Below are 24,896 nucleotides of genomic sequence, written 5' to 3'. Positions count from 1 at the left end.
TAGTTCCTTTTCCATTTTTCTAGATATTTTTCTTACAGTGTACTAACTGATCAATAGTCGCAGTTACAAGTGTAACATAAATGAATAATTATTAAATTATTATTATTATTAAATTGAATTTGAGCAGCTAACTTAATTCATGTGATGCGTGTACTGTTAGGCATCTTTGTTTTCCTCTTGTGTAATTTAGATGGAAAATGTGTGCCTTTTTATCGTTTATCAAAAGTTGCTAAAAGTCGCCAAATAAATTTTAAAAACAGCTAAATTTGGTGCTAAGTGCTTTTGGAAGTAAATGTTGCTAGGGTAGTCTGAAAAGTTGCAAAATTTAGCAACAAAATTGCTAAATTGGCAACACTGTATAATCCAGTTAACAGAAGGCAGGAAAGGGTTACTTAAACGGAAGTGACGTCTCGGCGCTTGTGCTGTACTCGGAAGTGAACAAGAATGAAGAGAGAAGGGCAGTGAAAGCAGCTAAAGATAGGTGAGAAGATAGGCTGAGCTGCTTCAAACTCATCTTACACCCGAGATAAACTTTCCTGTCTGTACACTGTTCTTTTAGAGTAGCAATGCAGCAACGCTCGCTGTGGATGCTCTTCTGTTAGCATGCCTGCTAAAGCAAAACAGCATCGTAAAGGAAGAGATTAAACAAATATAAAGATTATTAAACATTAACATTTACAGCAACAAGCGCCGTCTGTAAAACCTCAGTGAGCAGCATTTGAGGAGTCGATGCTTATGCACTTTATCAGGACTGAGTGTTCAGTAAGTTACAGACATGTGATGTTTGCATGTTTACATTTCATTCTCTGGTACTTCCCTCATGGGTGTGATATGCTTTTATTACTCAAAAAAGCTTCGTGACAAGGAATGAACGTTATGTAGTCTTAACTGTGGGACTTGACATGTAGGTCAGCTAACTTGCTGACACTAAAGTGAAAGGGCTTTTGATAGGAGTCACTCCTCAAACTGCTAAATTACCTCTTTAAATTCTATAAACAACAATTTGTTAATTCCACAAATTGTAAATGCGTTGTTTGGTTGTGAAAACATACAAGCAGGTAGGTTTCATGTGTATATTTGTATATGTAGCAAAAAATATACCTATATTGATTATCCACCAGTCTGAATATTGAAGTCAACAGTAAATGAAGCATCTTCCATTAAATTTTCTCTGTATAATGTCTGTAAAATGTTATGATGCTTTGCATGTGATGTTCTCTAATCACAATGATGCAATATCAAATTATTGATTGATTTACAATTTTTGATTATAGGTAAAACAGTGCTATTATCGAGTGTATTGCATCTCTTCAGGAATATCAGCTTAATTCCACTTCAGAATAATTAGAAATTACTTGTGGTGTCTTACAGAAACATCTATCAATGCTTAAATCACAATCTGGATGGTAGGTCTTCGTTGAAAAGTTAATATGTTATCATTAAAAATTCTATGGAGGAAATAAATGGGATTTTTGCTTTTTGTTTTTGCCCTGTATTGATGTTTGTGTTGGTTAGGTCCTTGTGTATAGTATTTAAAGTTGTTGTTTCTTTGTTTTTTTTTTGTAGTGTAGAATTTGAAACTTATGGTTTCAAATATAAGGACTAGGTTCAGATGAGCTATTTAGTGTACATTGCTAAAGTTTCTTCTTCTCATTTGCAGGGGTTCAGAATGCCGGCGTGATTTGGAAATGTCTCTTATCGTCTGCCATGCTGGACTTGCTGAAGACGCCATATTGTGTTTCTTTTGTAAATATGAGACTGTTGTTAAATACAGTGCATGCATGTCTAAGTTTGCTGCCACCCTGAAGCTCATGATGGATATCCTCATGACTGTTTTAAGCGTGAGGGAGTGACCCTTTGGATATTTGAGCAATATGGAAGAAGACATGGCTGTACAATGGGATACAGTGGAGCCGCCCATTGTTTCTCTAGCCAGTCCGTATTATGGAAATGACAGCCATGTGTTATCGTCTCAAGCACCTGACTGTGAACATGAGACGCTTGATGATTTTGATTGTGAATTCCCTGATGAAGACTTTGATTTGGAAGTAGACGAGAATGAAGAGCAAAATACCAAAACTGAAGATTTGAATGATGATCAGGTGCAAGATGGGATTTCCGAGAAGGACAAGGAGAAATGTGAAAGAGGAGGAAAATTTGAGTTGGAGAGTGACTTTAGAGGCAATGGGGAGTCTAGGTCCCGCAATGCTGGAACCGGTAGGAAAGGAAAGTCCAAAAAGAGTGGACCAGGGCAGGGGCCTTGCGATCAAACACCATCGTGGACATCTCCATCTTCCATGTCTCATAAATCCTTCCTTGCATCCTCTGGTCCCAGCAGACACAAGCAGGTGAAGCGGCGAAACCACCATCTGCACAATCACAGCCGCGTACGAAGGAAAAACGGGATGCAGCTGGTCATGGTGTGTCGGGATTTCCTGGCAGATTTCGTCAGCCCCTGGTGCATTTCCTGCATCCATATTGTCGTGGAGCTCATCATCTCTTTGACCCACCGCTGTGGGGTTGCTGTTGAATCATCTGCACTTGCACTATATGACTTTGGAGCACACATGCTTTCCAAAGTCACAGATATTCCAGGCATGACGCATGATTTGAGGCGAATCCTGGACTGGAGCTGGTGTTCCAGTGTAGCTGTAATAGAGAGCATTGGCAGGTCTGCTCGTTGGGCTCGACATGCTCTACTTTCTTGTTGGAGATTTGTTTGTGCTGCTCTAAGCGCTGGCTCTCAGATGTTGAGGTGTATTGTGGGAAGGCTGGCTGGAGAGCGAGGCAGGAAATGGTGGCTTGCTCTTCAGAGCAGCAGGGTTTGGAGGAAAGTGTCAGATCTGACCACAAGGGTTCATAGGTGTTTCTTTAAAAAAGGCATTGTGAATGAAAACTCGAATCCAGAGTCTCCCAATAGGGGGGCAGACAAGTGGCAACCTGGCGAAGAACTGCAGAGACTGCTGGCGCTGGCCAAGGTATTGATGTGTGTGCTCATAGAGATAGAAGCATGAATATCTGATAATATAAATTATTTTAAATCAGAACTATATATTGATGTCTTTGAAAATTAATGATTCTATTTTGATTTGGGAGAAAACTATCCTGATCTGAATGATGTTATGTTCTAAAAATCGATTGCAGCATCTGAGCAGAACTTATGGCTTAAGTAACTTAAGTATATAGTATATATTTACAAGTATACATCTGTAAGTTTATACTTTCTTAGTATAAAAGTGTTATCTGTGTAAAACTGTGTATATATATATATATATATATATATATATATATATATATATATATATATATATATATATATATATATATATATATATATATATATATATAAAATATTACACATACACACGCACACACACATACATTTACACGTTATATAATTTATTAGTATTTGAAATATTTTATGTGTATAAATTGCCACTCTATATAGTGTGATATCCTAAATAATTGTAACCACAGTTATAGTACATTATATTTATCTGTGCATTGTTGCCCCTTTACAAAATATAATGCATTAAAATATATGACAAGCAACCAGTTTTCAGTGTAACACAAAATCTACAAATATTATAATGCATTTTAACTTTGGTTGCAATTATTTATGAAATGATATAATGCATTACAATGTGAATAACTATGTAATGCGTTATACACAAAGGCTTTAAGTAAAGTTAATGTTAGTGTTACCTACATTTTTCTTTTTCAGTAATCTGTTACTGTTAAGATCTTTCGCTACTTCCTTTTCATCGTGACTTTTAGTATCTTCCGATTAGTAATGGATAATGTACAGTCAGCTTTGTGATCCATGTGAGGGTTTACTTTATTATTAAAGCCTGACTGACTGACTGTACTTTATCCCACTTACACAGTTACTGACCAAACAAGTGTATTCATTGACATAAAATACTGATTTGAGATTATTTTAGAAGAGAGTGCAGAATGATAGGATAGACCTGAAACTAGCACAGCTGAGTAGGAAATGTGCTTGAATATACCAAAAAAATTGACCGATCACAATCAAATACCCAGAGAGCTACATGATGATATTGCATTCATGTCATTTTAGACTAACGCCTAATTATGACGGCACTCTGAACTGTTTTCGTCCTCAGACACAGAGTGCTGCTTATTGTTATCGATATACTTAAGCATTATATTATTCACTTCTGTGTGAACAAAGCAATCTAAAGGCTAGCATCATATTTCATAAATTGACATATCAAGCAGAAATATGTAGAGGTAGCTACAAAACTACCTTTATTTGTTAGTTGCATAGTGATTTGATGTCGGAACTGTATAAAGACAGGTAACGAATCTTTGAAACTGAAGTGCACCTTAACTACTGTATATTATCAACTCTTGCTCTGGTACAGATCCCTGAAGAGGAGTTGGACCCATTTAATGTTCTGGGAGTGGATATTCATGCCACTGAATCAGAACTCAAGAGAGCTTATAGACAGCTGGCAGTACAGGTGAGATGACATAAAATCATTGGCCTGAAACATGGGATGAGGTATGGATTGTATTGATTTGTCCAGGTTTAATGTATTGTTTGTGTACAGGTTCATCCAGACAAAAACAAGCACCCAGGTGCTGGCGAGGCCTTCAAGGTGTTAAGAGCAGCGTGGGACATCGTCAGTAACCCAGAGACTCGGCGAGAGTATGAATTGTGAGTGCTGCTAGATAAGAGCTAGTAGATTGATCTACATCCTAAATTAAATGTTTTCATGAAGAAAATGGCTTCTGTTATTTTGCGTTGTGACAATTAAACACTTTTACCTACTCATTCTTATTCTAATGCAAAATAATTTTGTTTCTGCTGTGCTAAAAATCCTTTACCTAATTTGGTGTTCCCAGTCAAAAATAACCAGCCTTTTATAAATAGCTTGGAAATCTCTCATTATGCTATATCATTTAATCTTAAAAAAAAAAAAAAAAACTTTCCTGGTCAAAATGACTGTAATACAACTTGAAAGTTAATGTAATTATATATCTGTAATGTAGTTATATATCTGTTATATTGCATTTCATGCTGAACTTAATCTTAATCAATACTACAGGAGTTTTTAGAAAGGTGACCTGACATGTTTCATATAACTGAAAGTCTTGAGTGATTTTATATCTGGGTTCTGTGTCTGCAGGAAGCGTATGGCAGCTACGGAGCTTTCAAAGTCCATGAATGAGTTTCTGACGAAACTGCAGGATGACCTAAAAGAAGCCATGAATACAATGATGTGCACTAAATGTGAGGGCAAGCACAAGTGCGTATTACAGATCATCGTTTCAGTCTCGTCATTTCATACAGATATTGTTTTGCATTCTATGCTGCGTTTCTACGTTCAGCTGAGCATGGCCTCTTCCACAGGCGCTTCGAGATAGACCGCGAGCCTGGTGAGGCCCGATTCTGTGCTGAATGTAGTAAGTGGCACAGCGCCGAGGAAGGAGACCTGTGGGCTGAATCCAGTATGCTGGGACTGCGCATCACATACTTCGCCTTCATGGATGGCAAAGTCTTTGACATCACTGGTAGTTCATTTGCATTCCCGCTCTCGGATCATGTCTGTGTTCATATGTTGTATGCATATGTTCAGATCGTTGAGACACATCTCTATGTTCACACAGAGTGGGCAGGCTGTCAGCGTATAAGCATCTCTCCAGACACGCATCGCGTGCCATATCACATCTCTTTTGGCTCTAAAGGTAGCAGCGGAACCAGCCGCCACAGGTAACCGCTCTTTCCTAAGGCTAATAATACACGTGCCACTTTTTCAGCAATGTTGCCGGGCAACCGGCAACCAGGTGAGACACAGGTCCCAAAACCGATCCGAAGTATCTTGTAACCCGTTCTCAGTGAAAGTTCCGTATATCATCAGCCTAAGACCCTTTTTACACGAGTGTGTGATCCTCGTCTACACTGCCGTTTTCACTGTGTTTCAGAAATGATCTATGTTTACAATACACGACCGAAAACGCATGACACATGACCACTCTTGTAGATTTCCTATTATTTAGATGGCGGATGCTTTTATGTGCTTTGAGCGGTCGAATGGGGCATCTACCTATATATATCTATGAGTACAACTATGAGAATGATTTTCACTTTATTTTTATAGCACAATTAAAACATGTTGACCAGTGTGCTTTACATAATTTGTACAATAACATAAACCACACCACACTAAGACACATAAAACAGTCAATGGTTAAAAGCAAAATAAAACAAGTTTCAAGCTGTAATTTAAATACATATACATTAGTCAAGTCACCTTTATTTATATAGCGCTTTTAACGATACAGATTGTGTCAAAGTTATTTTCCTGTTTTGATATTGGAAAGTTGCTGTGTCAATAAGCTAATTTTGAACATAAAAATATGTAGGTTGAAATTACCCCTAACACAATAGACACAAAAGTCTTTGAATGAAGATCTTTAACATCATGAGAAACGCATTCAGTCAGGTGTAACCAGACGGGAAATATTTTCAATATGAGATATATTATTAAAACATTTGCATAATGTAAGTGGTATATGTTGCCCACATTTGTAGCATTTACATTTACAAAAACTTGCGCGTGCTTTTATTTTTTTAACTAGACTTGTGCACTTTTTATTATTATTATTATTATTATTTTTTTTTTTTGTGATTCATCAATGTACAAAACCGGTTGAATGGTGTCTGTATTTGGGTTGAAAATATAGAAGATGTAGAGTTCACGTCAACACTTCAGTTTGGTGTTAATATACCAAAACACTGCAGAAATACAGCCTCAGATCCAGATAGGCATCAAGTTTGATGATATGTTTTACAAAAACGGCATGAGATATCAAAAAGCTCTTAATAACAGAGGCAGAGATCCAAATTTGCTGCGGTTTATGTTCAGGCTGTCCTCTATCTGTGTGCCATATTTCATAACTTTCCCACATGAAGTTCTATGGGCTGCCATAGACTCGAGAGCAGAAGACGACGACTAACAAAAACATAAGGTGCCTGTTCAACTTTTGGTGCTTGGCTCCTAATTAACGGCCTGTGTGTTACTGTAATGACAGTCTTCATGTTAAACTCTGTCCTCCAGATCCCCCCCAGATCACGCACCAGGTGGTGGCTCACCTGCAGACCTGCAGGACTTCTTCAGCCGCTTCTTCCAGGGTGGAGCTCCCAGTGACATGACTGCTAATGGAGGATTCTTCCCAACGGGAAACCCGCCGCCTCATCCCTCCGGAGCAGCTGCAGGGACTTCAACAATGTTTTCAGGATCTTCTCCACAAACAGGGTTCTTTAGCCCAGGGGCCCAACGGGGCGACCCCAGCGAACACTGGACTGACGGAGGAAAGCCCCCACGCCGGCGCAAGAAAGTCCGCAAGCCATTCCAGCGCTGAGCAATGCAATGTTGTGCAGAGATGGAGCGCTGTCTGTTGCCATGTTTTGACATGATATTGGCCAACTAGTGCAACAAAACGAGGACAAAATCTTTTGACCTCCGTTGAGCATTTCAGTGTTGGCGCTTTGAAGCTTCCTGATACAGAATGAAATGGCAACATCAAATTGCGTAGAGGGGCAAGCAAAGATGGATGCAAGAAGAAGATCTTTGCTTTTCATGTTTGAAGTCCTTTGTTGTTGTTTTTTTTTTTATCTCTTTTTTTTTTTTTTTTTTTTTTTTTGTTGTTGTTGAGGCAAATTAACCTACATTCAAGCATTTTAAATAACGTTCTTTCAAGAAACAGAAGGACTCATGAATCATGAGTAGATTTTCTGGTGTTTCTGAAGAATAGTTGACCCAATGTTAAAAATTGTCACTATTTACTCACCCGCATGTTGTTCCAAACATTTACGCCTTTTAATTTTGCTTATCGTAGCTTTTTTTCATTACAACGGAAGTATAGAAAATATCCCAACATCATAAAAGCAGACCATGTGACTTGTACTTGTCAAGTCTTCTGAAGACATCAGATAGCTTTGTGCGACAACCAAAGACCCAAATTTAGCAATTCACTGATTATGTTCTTCTCCAGCTTGGCTATTAAATCTGGCCCAGGTTTGATGTGATGGATACATGATAACCAGTGGTGTTTAGTATTCTGAGCTTCAGTGGAGGGGAGCATTAGCAGTGGATAAATGTTTTATTCTTTTTATTATTATTATTATTATTTTTTTTTTTGAGATTGACAGATGTGGTTTTTGTGAACCGCATGAGATTCTTAAATTTTACCACAAGAAGAAGGAAAAAAAAAAAACAGTGGCAGAGTTTGAAACGACATGAGGGTAATAATGGCATTTTTATTTTTGGGCGACGTTTAAAAAAAGTTTCTGGTTTTGTCAGGCTTGAAATGGTGAATCTGATGGAAAATTTACACGATGTGGCTGAATGTTTTGTAGTGTATTAACACGTAAGGATTAATGTATAAGTCACATACAGACCTCAGGGATGACTCTTTCTTCATCTGCTACTAGTAATAGAACAGGGAAAAGATGTAGCTGAAATTTCCTGATGTTCCTGGGATTATCGTATAGAGCTCATGCAATCCAGAAGGAAACATTTTACCAGTTACTCAAGCAGTTCATCATAAAACCAGATTTTTTTTCTTCCGTTGTTTAAATCACTTGTTTTGGAGAGAATTACTTCAAATATGTACAAACATTTTATTGTACAAAAAAATACACGATATGGCTTACTATTCCACAAATTGATCATCAATCGTTCATGTGATCTGAATGGAGCTTCAGAAAATGAAAGAATCTAGAGGGATTTTCACATCAAATGCTCTGCCTGCTCACTGGAGCTCTTGACTGATTTGGTTAATGTTTTTGTTCGTAGTGCATCTCTAGAGCCGGAACGGCCTCCAATGTGCATTGTATTTTAGAGCGAGGGAAAGAAATTATTAAAAATTTGAGTTAAAGCACAAATGTGTAAATCTTACATGTCTAGATGCATAGATTTGCGTAGAAGTTTAAAAAATGGGTTTTGATGTGAAAATCCCAGAGCCTCCCTTTAAGAGGAAGTTCTCGTCACTTTTTTTAACACTCAGGAATCATTTTAAAAGAAAGTTGCTTCATTCATCCACTGGAGCCATCATTCCAGGCCAACAGATTCATTAGTGTCCAAACCTGACGTTTTTGGCTCATGACATTGTTTTTTCGTTATTTCACAGTAGACCCAATATACTTTAAGACGCAAGACTGTTTTCCCTGTACAGCCAGACATCATAAAACCGTACTAATACATGCGTGTTCAGTTTCATGTGTTCTCAAGTTCTCAGAGATGCTTTCCGGAACTTCCTGTTTAGTTTGACTTAAACCTCCTGATAAATGCGCTTGTTTAACAACAGAAATTCCAAGAATGAAAAGATTTAAATTTACTCCAGAAATAAAATCTAATTGTTGTTTTGCTCTTTGTCAGTGATCTTTCAGTGGTTTTAGATGGAAGAAGCAGAAAGATAAAGGGTTTAATGTGGTTACTCAATCATTTAAAAACTGTGCATGGTAAAATAGCAGCACGTTCACCTCTGGAAAGGACTGGCCACGCTGTATCTGTAGTTGACCCAAACTCAATGGTTCTTTTGATTACACTATTGAATCTTTAGGGTAAACTTGAGTTTTGTAAATGTTTACCTTCAGTCTGATTTTCAGACTATTCTAAAGTTGTTGTTTTTTCTTTACAGCAGAAGCTTTCTGTTGATGATGGCAAGTGTTATTTAATTTCTGTTCACAGCTGATTATTGAAGTGGTATAAAAGAAATAAAACAGACAGTTTATTATTGCACTAAACTTCCTCCTGATGTTAAGGTGTTAATGACCTTTTGAACAAAATAATGGATCGCTTTAAACTGACTGGTGTCTAAACATCAACAAAAATGAGTGGCTCGTATGTTGCTTTTATTGTTTGGCGAATGCATTTGTAAATTTCATTATATATGTGACGATATTCTACTCGCTATTTCAAGAAAATATGATGGGTATTGTATTCATTACATACACTATACTTGAGAGTTTTAACAGTCTGGTCGAGGTGCTGCATCGACACAAATGTATTTAGGATTGCATGAAGGTTTATTCCAGACAGATGTGATCTAAAAATGCTCTAGATCACTAAATTCAGACAATCATTATAAAAGTGATAATGTGCAGGACACGTTTTCCATGATTTGGTATGTTGTTGCCTCTCACCCCAACACTTCTATATTAAAGCTGATTTCCTCAAATGTTGTGCTCTTCAACATGTACAGTACAAGTGTAACATCTGTGCATTTAACTCCGGTATAAAGTAAATGTTCACCACAGCAGCTGCTCAGTGGTTTCAGCCGTAGATGCTGCTCTAGAAATATTGTTTCTACTTCTATCACAGAATGTGTTCAGTTATAAGTTGACAGAAATGTGTGTCGTTAAACTCAAAATTCTGCTCAAAATGTCAAAATACACCTTCTTAAGGGTAATATTAATTTGTTTCGCCAAAATGAGCTTATCATTGTTTGAAGCCGTATGGTTTGCGCTACCATTGTGCAACACTTTAGTGACTGCAAGATGAAAAGAGTAAAATAAAATTAACACTTTTTTCTTTTTCAGCACTGTTTCGCAGTGTGTGTGTGTGTGTGTGTATATATATATACAGTGGTGTGAAAAAGTGTTGTCTGCCTTCCTGATTTTTTACAATTTTTGCATGTTTGTCACACTTCAATGTTTCAGATCAAACAAATTTAAATATTAATCAAAGATAACACAACATGCAGTTTTTAAATGAAGTTTTTTATTATGAAGGGAAAACAAAATCCAAACCCACATGGCCCTGTGTGAAAAAGTGCTTGCCCCCTAAACCTAATAACTGGTTGTGCCACCCTTAGCAGCAACAACTGCAATTAAGCGTTTGCGATAACTGGCAATGAGTCTGTTACAGCGCTGTGGAGGAATTTTGGCCCACTCTTTTTTGCAGAATTGTTGTAATTCAGTCACATTGGAGGGTTTTCAAGCATGAACCGCCTTTTTAAGGTCATGCCACAGCATCTCAATAGGATTCAGGTCAGGGCTTTGACTAGGCCACTCCAAAGTCTTCATTTTGTTTTTCTTGAGACATTCAGAGGTGGACTTGCTGGTGTGTTTTGGATCATTGTCCTGCTGCAGAACCCAAGTGCGCTTGAGCTTGGGGTCACAAACTGATGGCCGGACACTCTCCTTCAGGATTTTCTGATAGAGTGCAGAATTCATGGTTCCATCAATTATGGCAAGTCATCCAGGTTCTGAAGCTGCAAAGCAGCCCCAGACCATCACACTACCACCACCATGTTTGACTGTTGGAATGATGTTCTTTTTATGAAATGCTGTGTTGGTTTTACGCCAGATGTAACGGGACACGCACCTTCCAAAAAGTTCAACTTTTGTTGCATCAATCCACAGAATATTTGCCCAAAAGTCTTGTGGATAATCAAGATATTTTTTGGCAAATGTGAGACGAGCCTTTGTGTTCTTTTTGGTCAGCAATGGCTTTTGCCTTGGAACTCTCCCATGGATGCTGTTTTTGCCCAGTCTCTTTCTTATTGTTGAATCATGAACACTGACCTTAATTGAGGCAAGTGAGGCCTGCAGTTCTTTAGATGTTGTCCTGGGTTCTTTTATGACCTCCTGGATGAGTCGTCTTTGTGCTCTTGGAGTAATTTTGGTAGGCCGGCCACTCCTGGGAAGGTTCACCACTGCTCCAAGTTTTCTCCATTTGTGGATAATGGCTCTGACCGTGGTTTGCTGGAGTCCCAAAGCCTTAGAAATGGCTTTATAACCCTTTCCAGACTGATACATGTAAACTATTTTGTTTCTCATCTGTTTATGAATTTCTTAAGATCGTGGAATGATGTGTTGCTCTTTAAACATGCTTCACTTTGTCAGACAGGTTCTTTTTAAGTGATTTCTTGATTCAACAGGTCTGGCAGTAATCAGGCCTGGGTTTGGCTAGTGAGGTTTAATTCAGCTTTCTAAAATAATGTGGTTAATCAGTTCTTTCATGATTTAATAGGAGGGGGCAATTAATTTTTCACGTAGGGCCAGGTAGGTTTGGACAGCTTTTTTCCCTTAATAAATGAAAGCATTTAAAAACTGCATTTTGTATTTACTTGCATTATCTTTGTGTAATATTCAAATTTGTTTGATGATCTGAATCTTTTAACTGTGACAAATATGCAAAAAATGTAAAAATCAGGAAGGGGGCCAACACTTTTTCACACCACTGTATATACAGTACACACACACACACACACTATTTAATGCCTTGTTCATGGTAGCTCATGGTTTAATGAAGGTAAATGTAAGACTTTTTAAGACCATATAAAGAACATTTAAGGAACACAATACATTAATGTTCTCAAAATGTACTTCCAACAGATATCCATTACTTTTTACATTTCATTTGCAAATAAAAAATGGCTAAAGGCTTGAATAACTGTTCCCAACCACTAGAATATGGAAATAACTTTCTGATCACATGCACTGCAAGTGATGTTCTTCCTCAGTTTGTCTTGTTGTCAAGCACAAATGTATTAAGACACAATTACAAAGAAAAAAAGAAGTACATTTTATTAAAACAAGAATAAATATCTGCCAATGGGCCCAGAAAAAAATGCCCTTTAAAAATAATTCCCTTTAAATAATAATAATAATTTAAAGGGAAAATGAGTTTTCATACTCCATTAACAGATATTTGTTCTTGTGAGCATAAACTTAATTTTAATTTCTCAGAAAACAAGACGTTTTATCTTAATTTTGCATCTAAAGTAAATGGATGTTGATTAAGGATGTATAGATATTTGGAATAGAAAACAAGAAAAAAAAACACAAAAGATATTTTTTTTAAGGCCTCAATTTGTGGAAAGGCAAATTACACCCCACAGAAAGCCTGGGCTTACAACAGATGAAATCATTGTGAAGGAATAATGTGTGATTATGCTGGCTAGAGTTCAGTGTGGCTCTATAATGAGGAGATCAGCTGTTGTACTTACCATTTAGGACCGCAAGCAGCTGTCAAATTAGCATTTATATAACCTCTGCAAGACTAATAACTTCATTACACTTGATTAAACTCCATTTTGATCTCTGTCACCTTTCATGAGTACATTATTGCGGATATCAAGCATCGAACTATGCCCCTTTTCCAAAGAGGTTTTGTTCATGTGAAACTTATCCAGTATTTTCTATAAATTCACTTGGGTCACGTGACCTGTATGTGTACAGTGTGATGTGACACTTTGGATCCTTTTCTAGTCATTAGCACACTGGCACTGACATGAAGCCAAGAGGGAATGAAACGAGGATCTTTTTAAACAGCTTTTGCACATAAAAGGGCATCCATGGTCATCTCTGTGCTCTTTAACACACTTTCCCCATCAGCCCCTTGGCTCTCAAAGTTTTTCCATTACAACAACAAATACCTTTCAAATAAAAAGACATTTAGTATTTCAGTAAATGAAGACTATGATGAGCCAACAAGGGTTTCAGTATATAAAGATATTAAAGCTGCACATCTGCTTTTTTCATATTTTGATCCACATTACCGGTCAAAAGCTGATAATTAAGAATAATTAATATTTATTAATGTTTTTGAAAGGAGTCTCTGCTGAGCAAGGCTGCTTTTTTGCTCATCTGATTAAAAACACAGTAAAAGCAGTACGATTAAATGTTATTACAGTTTAAAATAACTGTTTTCTATTGTTTCTCAAACATTTAACCGATACTGTATTTTAACAGACCCAATTGAAGAATCTAAAAACTCCACAATTATTTTATTACAGCATTTCCTGAAATATTTTGTAAAAAATCTAAATATAGTCAGTACCTTAAAAGTTCACGCAGAATATTTTGGATTTGAAAGATTTCTAAATGCCCGTAAAGGTTTAGAATGAGACAGAAAAGTACAGCTCAAGCCAGTCAAATGTCTTTCCTGTGAGAGACTCTCACGGCACCCATTTTCACACGTTTCTGTCGTACTTAGAATAAAGCATAAGGGGGGAAAAAAGAGCCAGATTACAAAAAAAACAATCGCCATAAAAGGGCCTGAATGTCCATGTAACATGCATGATAATCTAGATAATATGAAACCCTGAGAAGTTTCAGAGTCTGGGTTTTCTTTTATTTCAGGTGACCATCAGAAACTGTACAGCATGATATTATCTACATTTACACATTACAATGAGAATGAGGCAAAACAGTAATTGGTTTCCTTTTTGTCTTCCAAAAATAAAACTTACTGATATATACATTGTAGATAAGCATTATAATATATATTTTCTCCTGAAAAGCTACAGCCTTAAATTAATATTTCAATATGCCACTAAATCTCAACATAAAAATAGCATCATAAGGACATAAGATTATGCATACAGAAATACACTTGCAAACACTAAGCTCTTGCATTTCAGTTTCATAACATTTTTATTAAATCTTTCCAACAAGTGCCGCCACAACTTTATCAATTACGCTGGAGTCCAAATACGCGATTATTCCTCCTCGGTTCGCCCATCTGTCCACACCTTGACTTTCGTTGTGCGGTTGATGGTAGGTGAGTCCAGCGGTGTGTCCCTTGTTTCCAGAGACGTGGGCACGGATGCACTCGCTCAGGTCTGAGACGCCGCCGCCCAGTGCCCGCAGGAGCGCATGAGGAGCGCACGAGTCCCACTTGAACGTGCTGCCCTCGGACAGCACATACACATCCACCAGACCCTGGACCACGCACAGGATCTTGTATCCTGCACCGGACGCGTACATCAGCGAGCTGCTGGGAATGGCTGCTAGAGCGTCCTTCACAGCCGGCCTCTCGCTGGAGCTCAGCAGCACAGACAAATCATCTTTCTTTTGCAGACATGACGGACTGCGATGCGTGAGGGAGCAAACATTCACATCTCCATACGAAACGCCCCAGAGGTGCTTTCCTTTCCATCTACAATCACGACAACATGAGGGCATTAAGAAATACAGTGACTTACATAAGCAACAGGTCAGGATAGATGCAATCTCTCACTGTTTGAACTGTGGACTGTGAATTTTTCTCATTTAGGGTCGTTAGGGGTGGAAAGTAACTAATTACAAATACTTTCGTTACATTTTTGATTTTTTCTACTTACTTCACTACATTTATTTTCCACTAAAAGTACAAAGTGCAAAAAAGACAAAGGTGCTGATGGAGAAACAGGGTGAGATGGCGTTTGACGGGCAATTTTCAAACTACTGGGGTGTAGCCCTGCGCTTCAGGCAAAAACATATTGCGTGCAAAACTAACAAAGACTATAGATATAAAAAGAAGTTAACTCCTATTACTTATGAATGGGAGAAACTGCAAAGCTCAATCCACCTCATTCTTTAAAAGATCGGGCGCGGCCATTTGTAAATTCTATGTGTCTGGCTTCCTGTCTCATCCGCGTCCAGTTATTTTTAGCTGTACAAAACAGCTCATTTTGCTGCTTGATATTGAAAATTGGTGTGTCTTACCATATTATTTTAATGTATTATCTTAGCTATGAACACACTGGTTTGTAGAGCAAACAGTTTTACCGTTTACTGCACATTGTTAGTTCTTTAGGGAAATAACAAGAAGAATATGACGTCACTTTGTAGGCCAATCGGCTGTTAGCATCACACTGGTTCCCACGACAAAAAGCCAATAGGATTTTTCCAAAGGCCTTTGAATTATCATGAAAAATAAGCTCTGTGTTCAACCATAGTTCATGATACTTACACGTTTTGTCCATCAAGATAATAATATAACTTATGAATTTTGAAGCCTGAATATAAGCTAAATTTATAACTACACCACGGTTACTCGCTTTCAACATCACCACCACCGAGCTCCCGACAACTTTTTCAAACTTATTTTTAGAAACATGTTCAGTAAAAAGGATTTACTCTGTGGATGAAATTTAATCCATGTTACATGAACCTTCAATAACCTGGAATAAATACAAAACTAGAGCCAAACTAAAACTGAAATGAAACAATAATAAATAGTAAGCAGTGAAAAATTAAATAATCATAACCAAAGCACGTTTCTGTACATTTTGAAATAAGGTGCATTAAAAGTCAATAAATCCTTGATTAATATGAATATTTAAAAAAAAAAAAAATCATAAGTGGGGTGTAACTGGTGTGTTTAATGTCATAGAATAAAACGTGAAAGTATCTTAAGCTTGTGTTAACCATGCACAGATCTTATTTTAGGTGATTTAACTCCCATTCAAAAAACCCATTGACTCTGGGACGATGGAACCAGAAGTGCTAAAATGCTAACTCGCTTCTGGGTTTTGTGCCTACAAAGTGACATCACTTATTTTTCTTTGTTTTTGCCCTTCTGAAAAACATTAACAATCTTACATGGACTTTTCAAAACATTTGTATAAAACAGTCGCTCCCGGCAACAGGTATAGCTATGCTTGCTTAGAATAATCAAACATATGAGACTAATGTTTTGCTCCAAAATCACTATATAACATAATTTGTTTCTGAAATAACTTGCTTCTGTGGTTCTATGTTGCTTCTTTATCACAGAAAGAGACAGAAACTATATTATTTGATCAATTCTATACTGTGTTGATTAGCCTTGCATTCCTATATATCATTCTGATGAAAATACATGAAATGGCTTAAAGAACACAGATATATCATCGCAATCGTGTATTTATTGTCTTCATGTTTCATCAGTCAAAACATCTCTCTCTGCATGTTATTCAACTGTAGTGATATCTGATGCATTTGTACATATACGGGATTTCCTGGAATATCATAAGATAAATACTTCTATTAATCTTACTTGTGAAACATACATTACATGAGAGTGTTTAATGCGCCATAATGCTCACATCGCCTCGTTTTGGGCAAAAATAGAAAAATAATACAAAAGTACTTAGTAACACAGTAATTTGAGTAGTTTTTCAACTACTTATTTACCCTTACTTGACTTTTTTTTTTTTTTTTTGATTTTTATGTATTTTTTTGTGTTTTTCTGCCTTCATTGTTATAGTTTAGATGAGACAGGAAACGAAGGGGGAGAGAGAAAGGGGCGGGATCAGGAAAGGTCCTCGAGTCAGGATTCGAACTCGGGACACCCATTTTGCAACGTTGCTAATGTTTTCAAATAACATAGTTTGTGCATCATTTCACTTATAGGTAAAAATGCGAGGGTCAATGCAATTTTTTTTTTTTTTTTTTTTTTTAAGTAAACTCTTCAGAATCTGACAGTAGTAAAAGCCGTATCCCAGGCACAGTGTATTACACTAACATTTCCTTCTATATGACTACATACTGTATGGCTTTCAGTTACAATTATTGTTTTTGTGGGTCACATCTGAGTTTTCTTTTGAACACTGCTATAGCAGCACTCTTACCTTTTACCCGTGGAGTCTTTGCGGTTGAACGGCTGGTTTATGACACCCATGACAGGTTGGCCAGTGGACCGCAAGTAAACCCCAATCAGAACCAGAGCACATGGGAGACCGAATGGACAAAAGCCTTCATCCGCCTCTTCTTCCTCTTTCCCTTCAATGTACTGACTTGTTCCATCTATCAAAAGAATATAGCCAAATACACTTGTTAATAATCTGAATAATTCACACACCAGGAAAAAGAAGTCTCATAAGCATAACTGGTTGGTTTTTTCATTGTCCAGAGTCAACAAATCTTTCCAGTTTTAAGTTAAGTTTCACAGCTCCTGTTTCACTTTAGCTTTTTTCACATAGTTTTCACATGAAACAAAACTGGTTCTGCAACTACTGACACACAAAGACATACAACCGTACACGTATTATGTACAACCTCAGATATATCAGCAAATATCTCCTCTACCCTTAATTCTTTGGTTTATTAAATCTTTATGCCATGCTATATTGAATGTGGAATAAATATAATATGTAATGTTGTTGGTTATACGCTGAACAGCTTAATGCGTGTTTAATGAGTAAGCCCACAATGACCCTGCACACTTTACATTATCTGTGCTGATTTGAATGCTGCTGAGAACACAATCAAATTAGCCAAAATATTTCATAAGGATGTGAATGACAGGTCTTTTAGCCGAGTCACAATATGGCAAACACCAACATGTCTATGCCATTTTTTTTGGGCTGATCTTAGTGCTGAATATAAACAATACAAAAAAATGCAACAATACCAGTTAGGGCACACTTTTGAACTGAACATCCTACAAATGACACTCACCTTGTATATTTGTTTAGTAATCTAGTGTACAATAAACCTGGTACTGTGAACTATGAAATGTTGGCTCTACGAAAAATACTCTTTGTTTGGACTTTTTTTTCAAAAGTCTGCTAAACCATTAAAATGTAAAAGTAAAAAAAAGCCAAGTAAAAAGCTGGACAGAAAATAACAAATACATTACCGATGGGATCAATCCAGATGCCTACATCGGCTGGGCTGATTGACAGCTGCAGAGATTCAGCGGTCTCGTCTCTAATCGGAAGGTCCTGGTGGATCACCTTGGTCAGGAGAGACGCTGCGTTTTGATCACCATCAAGAACTTTAGCCAACAGAGCAGCTGTGTCCTCTTCCTGAGCGCATACGGTCACAGTAACACTCTCCCCTGAAAGAAATACAAACACAATCAACTCCAATCAAATGGTGCTATTTATTTGATGAATACATTGCCTAGCTCGGAGTTTGAGTGTTCATGACCATCAAAGATGCATAAACATACAATATGAGAAGCAAAAGTATACCTGCAAACTCCTGGCTGAAAAAAATATTCTGAAAATGTATGGAATGATAAACCACACATTTCAGCCTAATAAATAATTTACGGTGGTTAACCCTGTACACGAAGCAATGCTTCGCTTATATATTTTTTCTTTATTAGGCGTTGAAAGAGGTAAAATGAAAAATAAATGCCATCAAAACTTTTCTGAAGACAGCTAGTTCTCTTCAGATAAATATTCATATAACCATCTCCCAAATAAAACCTCCTTGGATTTACATGAATCACGTGAATGGCCAATTTCAATGTCAGAAGAACGAATTTTAGCAAATTCGACAAGTTTGCAGGTATGAAAAATAGTGGAAGAAAACCTTAATTACACATTATTCCCTGGCATCTCCCGAACACAATCTCATGCTAAGTATTTCTCAGCTCCTCCAATATAATCATAAAATACTCCATAATGATAGCTACGACTTATTATATTTATTGTAATCTATTTCCATTTCTATTTATTATAATCATGCAACCATTTGTCTACCAGGTACCACAGCCACAACCTAACCACTGGCTTTATCCCATCTGATTTAAAAAATGTTTGCATAACCCCAATTCAAATAATGACATATTCACCCCCTCAACCCAGGATAAAGACTGCTTGAACCCAAACTGCCAGCATCTTCACTGTCTTCATTGTGTTTCATCTTGATCTGTCTGCTTCATTTCACACAATCACCTACCGCTGCTATAAACTGAGAAGCGCATCTCTAATTGATGCTTTTAGATTGCCTATCCTATTTGATAATTGGACCCATTGAGTGCTGTGGTCATGTAGTGAGCAAGGCCTTAAAAACCCCTGTAAAAAAACAAAAAACATCAGAAAGCCATTCATTTGAATTTAATGTAAACAGGGTCTGTCACTGCAGTTGCAAAAGATTTAGGGACATCCTAAAAGAGTCCCACAGGGCTCTGTACTTTGCCCATCCCATGTTCTCTAAAACAGAATGCTCGGCTCCTTTAAGAAATCATAGTTTCTTACACCACTGCTTCAAGGACAGCACAGCTCAACATAACGTACTTCAACTATAATAAAATTATCTGAATATGCTTTAACCTATAAACCGTTTACATAATTTGATCTGATTTTACTTTTCCATGTGATCATCAAAAACAATATTTACCATGCAAAGAAACATGTTTGTCACATGATCTACAGCTTTCCATATTTCAGTGACGTTAAAAGTCAAATAACAAGTGCCACAAGAGTGGTGAAAATTTGAATACAATTGCATACTGAAATCCTTTCAAATGCAGCACAGAATCAAAGATTTTCTCGGGTTAACTTACCAAGTCCATTCTCAAACTTGTTTGACTCCTCTCCATGAATAAATCCAGTCAATTCTGGAAACTATAAAGCAAAAATTTAATTTTTAGCCATCAAGATGACAACAGAACCAGACAAACTTGACTAAGATGAATTTTAATTTCAGTGAAAGCTTTATATATATATATAAGTACCTGGGCACAAACATCATGGCGAATCATTTCTTGTATCAACACATCAGCAAGCGTCTTAAAGTCCTGGACAAATTTCTTGTTTTTGTCAGCTCCTGTCTTTTCTTGTACCAAAAGTTCAAAAAGCGGTGCTTCCTGTCGACAGACCCGTGCCACATCGGCGGCTTTTTCTGCCACGCTCAGGAGCAACCGCAGCAACTCTGCCATACCTGAGGCCTGTGAATCACACATAATAAACAAGCTTGGTTCTACATATTGGATAGGCAATGGTACAGTTTTACAAGTAGGTCAGTAACATTTCAGCACACTTAGTAACTAAAAGGGTCAAGTGAAAATCAGGTCAAGTTGCAAAAATATTAGTAACCTAAAAAAAGACTCATTAACTAAGTGGGACACAAACTTTAAGTTCAAAGCACCATGATGAATGCCAGAAGAAAAATAAAAGATTTTTCTGCAAATCACAGTTTGATAATGAAATGCCTCAAAGAGGTCTACATAAACACATTAGAGTCATTAAAGATGATATAAAGCAAAAAGCTCTGATACAAGTCATAACCCTGAAAACAAATGTTATGTGAATTTAGAAATAGTGAGTGTATTTGTATCAATGTACAAATGCATACTGCTTGTTAAACTTTGGACTCAGATACAGTGAATGGTGCAAATATATGCAAATAGACACACAAATGTACATCAATGGACGTCCTCTAAATTTCAGAGGGATAATGTCTACTTAAAATTATATTTTGATTATTTATTTTGCTAAGGATACAGCTTTGATGAATGTTACAAAGTTCACTATTTACTATTAAGTAAAGTTCACATCATCTCTGTGGTTTAGACCCGACACCAAAGGTACAAAAGACACGTAGAGGCAAAATACATAAACATTTATAGGCTACATGAAGCACAGATACAGATACAGACACAGACACACATGCTTTCCTTATTAGAAGACAGACCTAACAAACAAAGGCAAGACATGATAATTACAGCTCATACCATTGAAATAATTCTGTAGTGGTTAGGTGTCCTTGAGTTGAAGTTGAGCGCTTCCTGTATGTCACAGCTCTGTACTGGTCCTCTGTCTGAAAGCGCGCACACACTTCATCTCTGCTGCGTGACGCCAGCGTGTTTTAAGTAACGGAAACGCCTCGGAAATGAGAGCATTTCCCCCTCTCACTGCGTCGAAGTAGTAGGCGGAGTTTGTTCATGAATACCGCCCTCTGCTGGATTCAAACATACATTTCAGATAAATTAAAATGAAATCACGCTTTAATATACCAAGTCAAACAAAAGGTTGGACATCTGCTGCTCTCCATTTACTTTTGCCTGACTTTTGGACATGACCTGGTTTTAGATTGGCCAACTGAAAAAAAAAAAAAACTTTTATGAGTGATTTTGATATCAGATGGATATTTAATAAAGCAAGAGAATCCAACAAAATCAGTGCGTGGTAAAATACTTAATAGTAATTGTAGTACATAAAAGAATGTCTGCCTAAAGTGAAGACAGATCTGTATGAGGTTCTTAAGAAGCTTATCATAGACACTCTGCTCAGTCATGATTGGGTGATACAAAAAGCCATTACTGTGTAGAAAAACAATCCGAAAATGATGGTTTCTAACTGATGACGAAGAATTGACAGAGCAGCCATCAAGTGCTTGACATTGTTCTATGTTATCACATGTTGATGTTTTTGGTCTGATAATTAACACTTCTGTTTTTTTTTTGGAATGTAGCAGTAAGAAATTAGTAGTCATCCATTTTTTATGTCAGCTATGCATTTCTTTAGTTTTACAAATTGGTGTGTTTCGCCGGGCCTTGAAGAAATATAGAGCTGAGTATCATCAGCATAACAGTGAAAGCTAACACCATGTTTCCTGATGATATCTCCCAAGGGTAACATGTAAAGCGTGAAAAGCAATGGTCCTCGTACTGAGCCTTGAGGTACTCCATACTGCCCTTTTGATCGGTATGATACCTCTTCGTTGACTGCTACGAACTGATGAGGGTCAGATAGCAGTCTCATTACTATGATACAGTCTAAATCCTGACTGGAAAACCTCATAGATTATATTTTTCTTTAAGAAGGAGCATAGTTGTGATGATACTACCTTTTCTAGTATCTTTGACTAAGAAGGGAGATTCGAGATCCATCTGTAATTAACTAATTCTTTAAGGTCAAGTTGTATTTTTTAATGACAGGCTTGATAACAGCCAGTTTGAAGGTTTTTGGGACATATCCTAATGACGATGACAATTTAGTAATATTCAGTAGAGAATCTATGACTTCTGGAAGCACCTCTTTTAGTAGCTTAGATGGTATAGGGTCTAACATACATGTTGTTGGTTTAGATTATTTTTACAATTATACAATTCTTCCTATAGCACAGGATGAGTGGAATTGTTTCTCATGGGATCTATAGCGCACTTTCTGATGCGATACTGTAGCTGACGCATTAACAGCTTTAGCTATATGGAGTATACATGAGACTAGATAATGATCTGAGATATCATCAGTCTGCTGCAGAATTTCAATGCCATTAACATGTGACAGTATCTAGAGTATGATTTTGACAATAAGTAGGTCCTGACACATATTGTCTAATCCCAAAAGAGTTCAGAATGTCTATAAATACTGATCCCAATCCATCTTTTTAATTATCAACATGGATATTAAAAGTCAGCACTAACTCAGATAGAAAATCAGCAAATTCTTTGAAAAAGTATGTATGGTGCCCTGCATGGTGGCCTGTATACACTAGCCAGTACAAAGGGTATTTATCATTCATGCTTACCACTCTAGATTATGTTATATGAAGCACCATTACTTCAAACAAATTATATTTCAAACCTGACCTCTGAGAAATACTGAAAATATTACTATAAATTATAGCAGCACCTCCCCCTTTACCTTTTGGACGTGGCTCATGCCAGGGTTCCTACGTAGTTTGGAAAAAACTATTTGCATTTCCAGACTTTTGGCCCTATTTAGTTTTTTATAACAGAAAATTAAGAATTTAATGAAAATAAGTTTATCATACAAGAAGTGTGTTTTCATGGCAGCTGTTTAGTGATTCTTTAGCGATTGTCAAACACTTTTTCATTATCCAAAATGTTTTGCATTTTGGGTTTCTTCTCACGTTATCCTTAGCACTGTATGACATAGCCTCAATGACCTTTGCAAAAATAAAAAAAATATACAGACTTTTATGTGTGCATGAGAAACCATTAAACTTAGCATATAGGACAATGCACACTGAGCCACCTATTGTGCCATCAGCCCATTTTGCAGTGTGGTGTCTCGGCCGCCACAGAGTATGCATTAAAGACCTATGGCCTTGAAATATGACATAATGCCCTAACAAAAGCCACAACACTTTTTCTACAATACCAGTCTTTTTTTAATAGACCCTTGAACTTGGCAAATAGGACAATGCACACATCAGCCCATTTCGTGTCATGGTTTTTCCGACGCCGCAAAGAATATGCTAAATTGGACGTTAGGCCTTGATATTAGAGGTATTACCATAAGGAAAGCCAAATTTTGAGCAGGTAGATCTCTATTAATTCATATGCATCCATGCTCTCGCTTTATTCATAGTAAGATGGCAGTGATGCACAAAGGAAATAGGTTATATAAAACTAGAAATTGTAATGCATAAGCATGCAAAAAATTCCCATGCGCATGTGAATAGTTTCTCGAGGGCACAAAAATGTTTCTTGTGTGCACGCAAAAGTCTGTATTTTTTTACTATTACAATTTTTATTTTAGGGGCTCTGTATGTTGACACTTTAATAAAATCAATGAAAAAAACCCTGAAAAAATACAAATATTTACATATGGGACATATGACTGTACTATGTACCACATATAAAGCTGAAAATAGTGCTGTATCAACCATTTATGTTAAATATGATGGTTCCGAAATTTGAGTCTGGAAAATATGGAATTTTGAAATGGAAAATTTGTAGGAACCCTGTCATGTGTATAACAGTAATCTTGGGGGGTAGACTCATTTAAAGTACTGTAATCGTCTGGTTTTAGCCAGGTTTCTGTCAAACAGAGCACATCTAGGTTATGATCAGTGATCACAAGAGTGGCACCACCCTCGGAGGGATGAAGACAATCTCTTTTCAACAGGTCAGGTCTGCACCAAAAATATGTCTGATTGTCTATGAAACCTATGTTATTCTGCAGGCACCACTTACACATCCAGCCATTGAGTGACGACGGTCTGCTATGCATCTCATAATGTTATTATAAGGACCACCACAAACTCTCAGCCTTACCATTTTGTGCCACTCCTGAATTTTGGACCAGAGAGATTTGCAGTTTGTGATTTGTTATAATTTGCATACATTTGATTGGTGTTTTTTTGTTTTTTAAACCATTTTTAGATCATGACTTGGATTTTGTTTGCCATCAACTTTGTCAAATATTTGTCAAGGGGAAGTAGGGGGTGTTTATTTTGTCACTGTGTTTTTGTTTTGTATTCCCTTTGATTTCCTTTTGTTTCCAGTAAATTTAAAGGTTAATAAGAGGATTGTTTTAATTTGTCATTTTGGCCTTGTCCGCTCCTGAGATTTGTCTCATTCTGTGTGTCTGGGAACATAGCAAAGGTGTGCGCTACTGGCAGCCTTTTATTGGCACTTGCTTCTTGTGCCCCTGCTGGCCACATGCACGACACAGAA

The 24,896-nt window shown here is 37.0% G+C and overlaps 2 protein-coding genes across 3 annotated transcripts; one reads left to right on the top strand and one right to left on the bottom strand.

Moving 5' to 3' along the window:
* The first annotated feature begins 376 nt into the window (after nucleotides 1-376).
* On the top strand, nucleotides 377-10,215 carry dnajc14 (DnaJ (Hsp40) homolog, subfamily C, member 14). Of its 2 annotated transcripts, none has more exons than XM_058792053.1 (8): nucleotides 377-481; nucleotides 1,661-2,978; nucleotides 4,392-4,490; nucleotides 4,581-4,687; nucleotides 5,160-5,279; nucleotides 5,384-5,544; nucleotides 5,641-5,743; nucleotides 7,092-10,215. In XM_058792053.1, the coding sequence occupies exons 2-8, from the start codon at nucleotides 1,875-1,877 to the stop codon at nucleotides 7,393-7,395; spliced, it is 1,998 nt and encodes a 665-aa protein (XP_058648036.1). In that variant the 5' UTR covers nucleotides 377-481; nucleotides 1,661-1,874; the 3' UTR covers nucleotides 7,396-10,215. The 2 variants fall into 2 exon arrangements, with proteins under 2 accessions (XP_058648036.1, XP_058648034.1); XM_058792051.1 differs by lacking the exon at nucleotides 377-481 and adding an exon at nucleotides 489-762.
* A 3,677-nt stretch (nucleotides 10,216-13,892) lies between these two features.
* inpp1 (inositol polyphosphate-1-phosphatase) lies at nucleotides 13,893-21,368 on the bottom strand. The gene is made up of 6 exons (XM_058791594.1): nucleotides 21,201-21,368; nucleotides 20,202-20,414; nucleotides 20,031-20,091; nucleotides 18,372-18,572; nucleotides 17,362-17,536; nucleotides 13,893-14,924 (listed from the first exon to the last, which is right to left on the bottom strand). Exons 1-6 carry the CDS (start codon nucleotides 21,201-21,203, stop codon nucleotides 14,423-14,425), a joined length of 1,155 nt encoding a protein of 384 aa, XP_058647577.1. The 5' UTR covers nucleotides 21,204-21,368; the 3' UTR covers nucleotides 13,893-14,422.
* Nucleotides 21,369-24,896: the final 3,528 nt, after the last annotated feature.

Source organism: Onychostoma macrolepis, chromosome 11 (genome assembly GCF_012432095.1).
Source record: "Onychostoma macrolepis isolate SWU-2019 chromosome 11, ASM1243209v1, whole genome shotgun sequence".
In the NCBI taxonomy this organism is placed as follows: domain Eukaryota; kingdom Metazoa; phylum Chordata; class Actinopteri; order Cypriniformes; family Cyprinidae; genus Onychostoma; species Onychostoma macrolepis.
This window is presented reverse-complemented; position numbering and strand designations above follow the sequence as displayed.

Bases quoted from the DNA above. Each gene is read 5' to 3' on its own strand.
- inpp1 (XM_058791594.1), bottom strand. The intron at 20,092-20,201 runs GTACTTATATAT...TTTGCTTTATAG, and splicing joins GCCATGATGTTTGTGCCCAG to TTTCCAGAATTGACTGGATT. The intron at 18,573-20,030 runs GTAAGTTAACCC...TATTTCTTTCAG, and splicing joins CAAGTTTGAGAATGGACTTG to GGGAGAGTGTTACTGTGACC.
- dnajc14 (XM_058792053.1), top strand. From the start codon at position 1,875: ATGGAAGAAGACATGGCTGTACAATGGGATACAGTGGAGCCGCCCATT. The intron at 5,280-5,383 runs GTGCGTATTACA...CCTCTTCCACAG, and splicing joins AAATGTGAGGGCAAGCACAA to GCGCTTCGAGATAGACCGCG. The intron at 5,744-7,091 runs GTAACCGCTCTT...TCTGTCCTCCAG, and splicing joins AGCGGAACCAGCCGCCACAG to ATCCCCCCCAGATCACGCAC.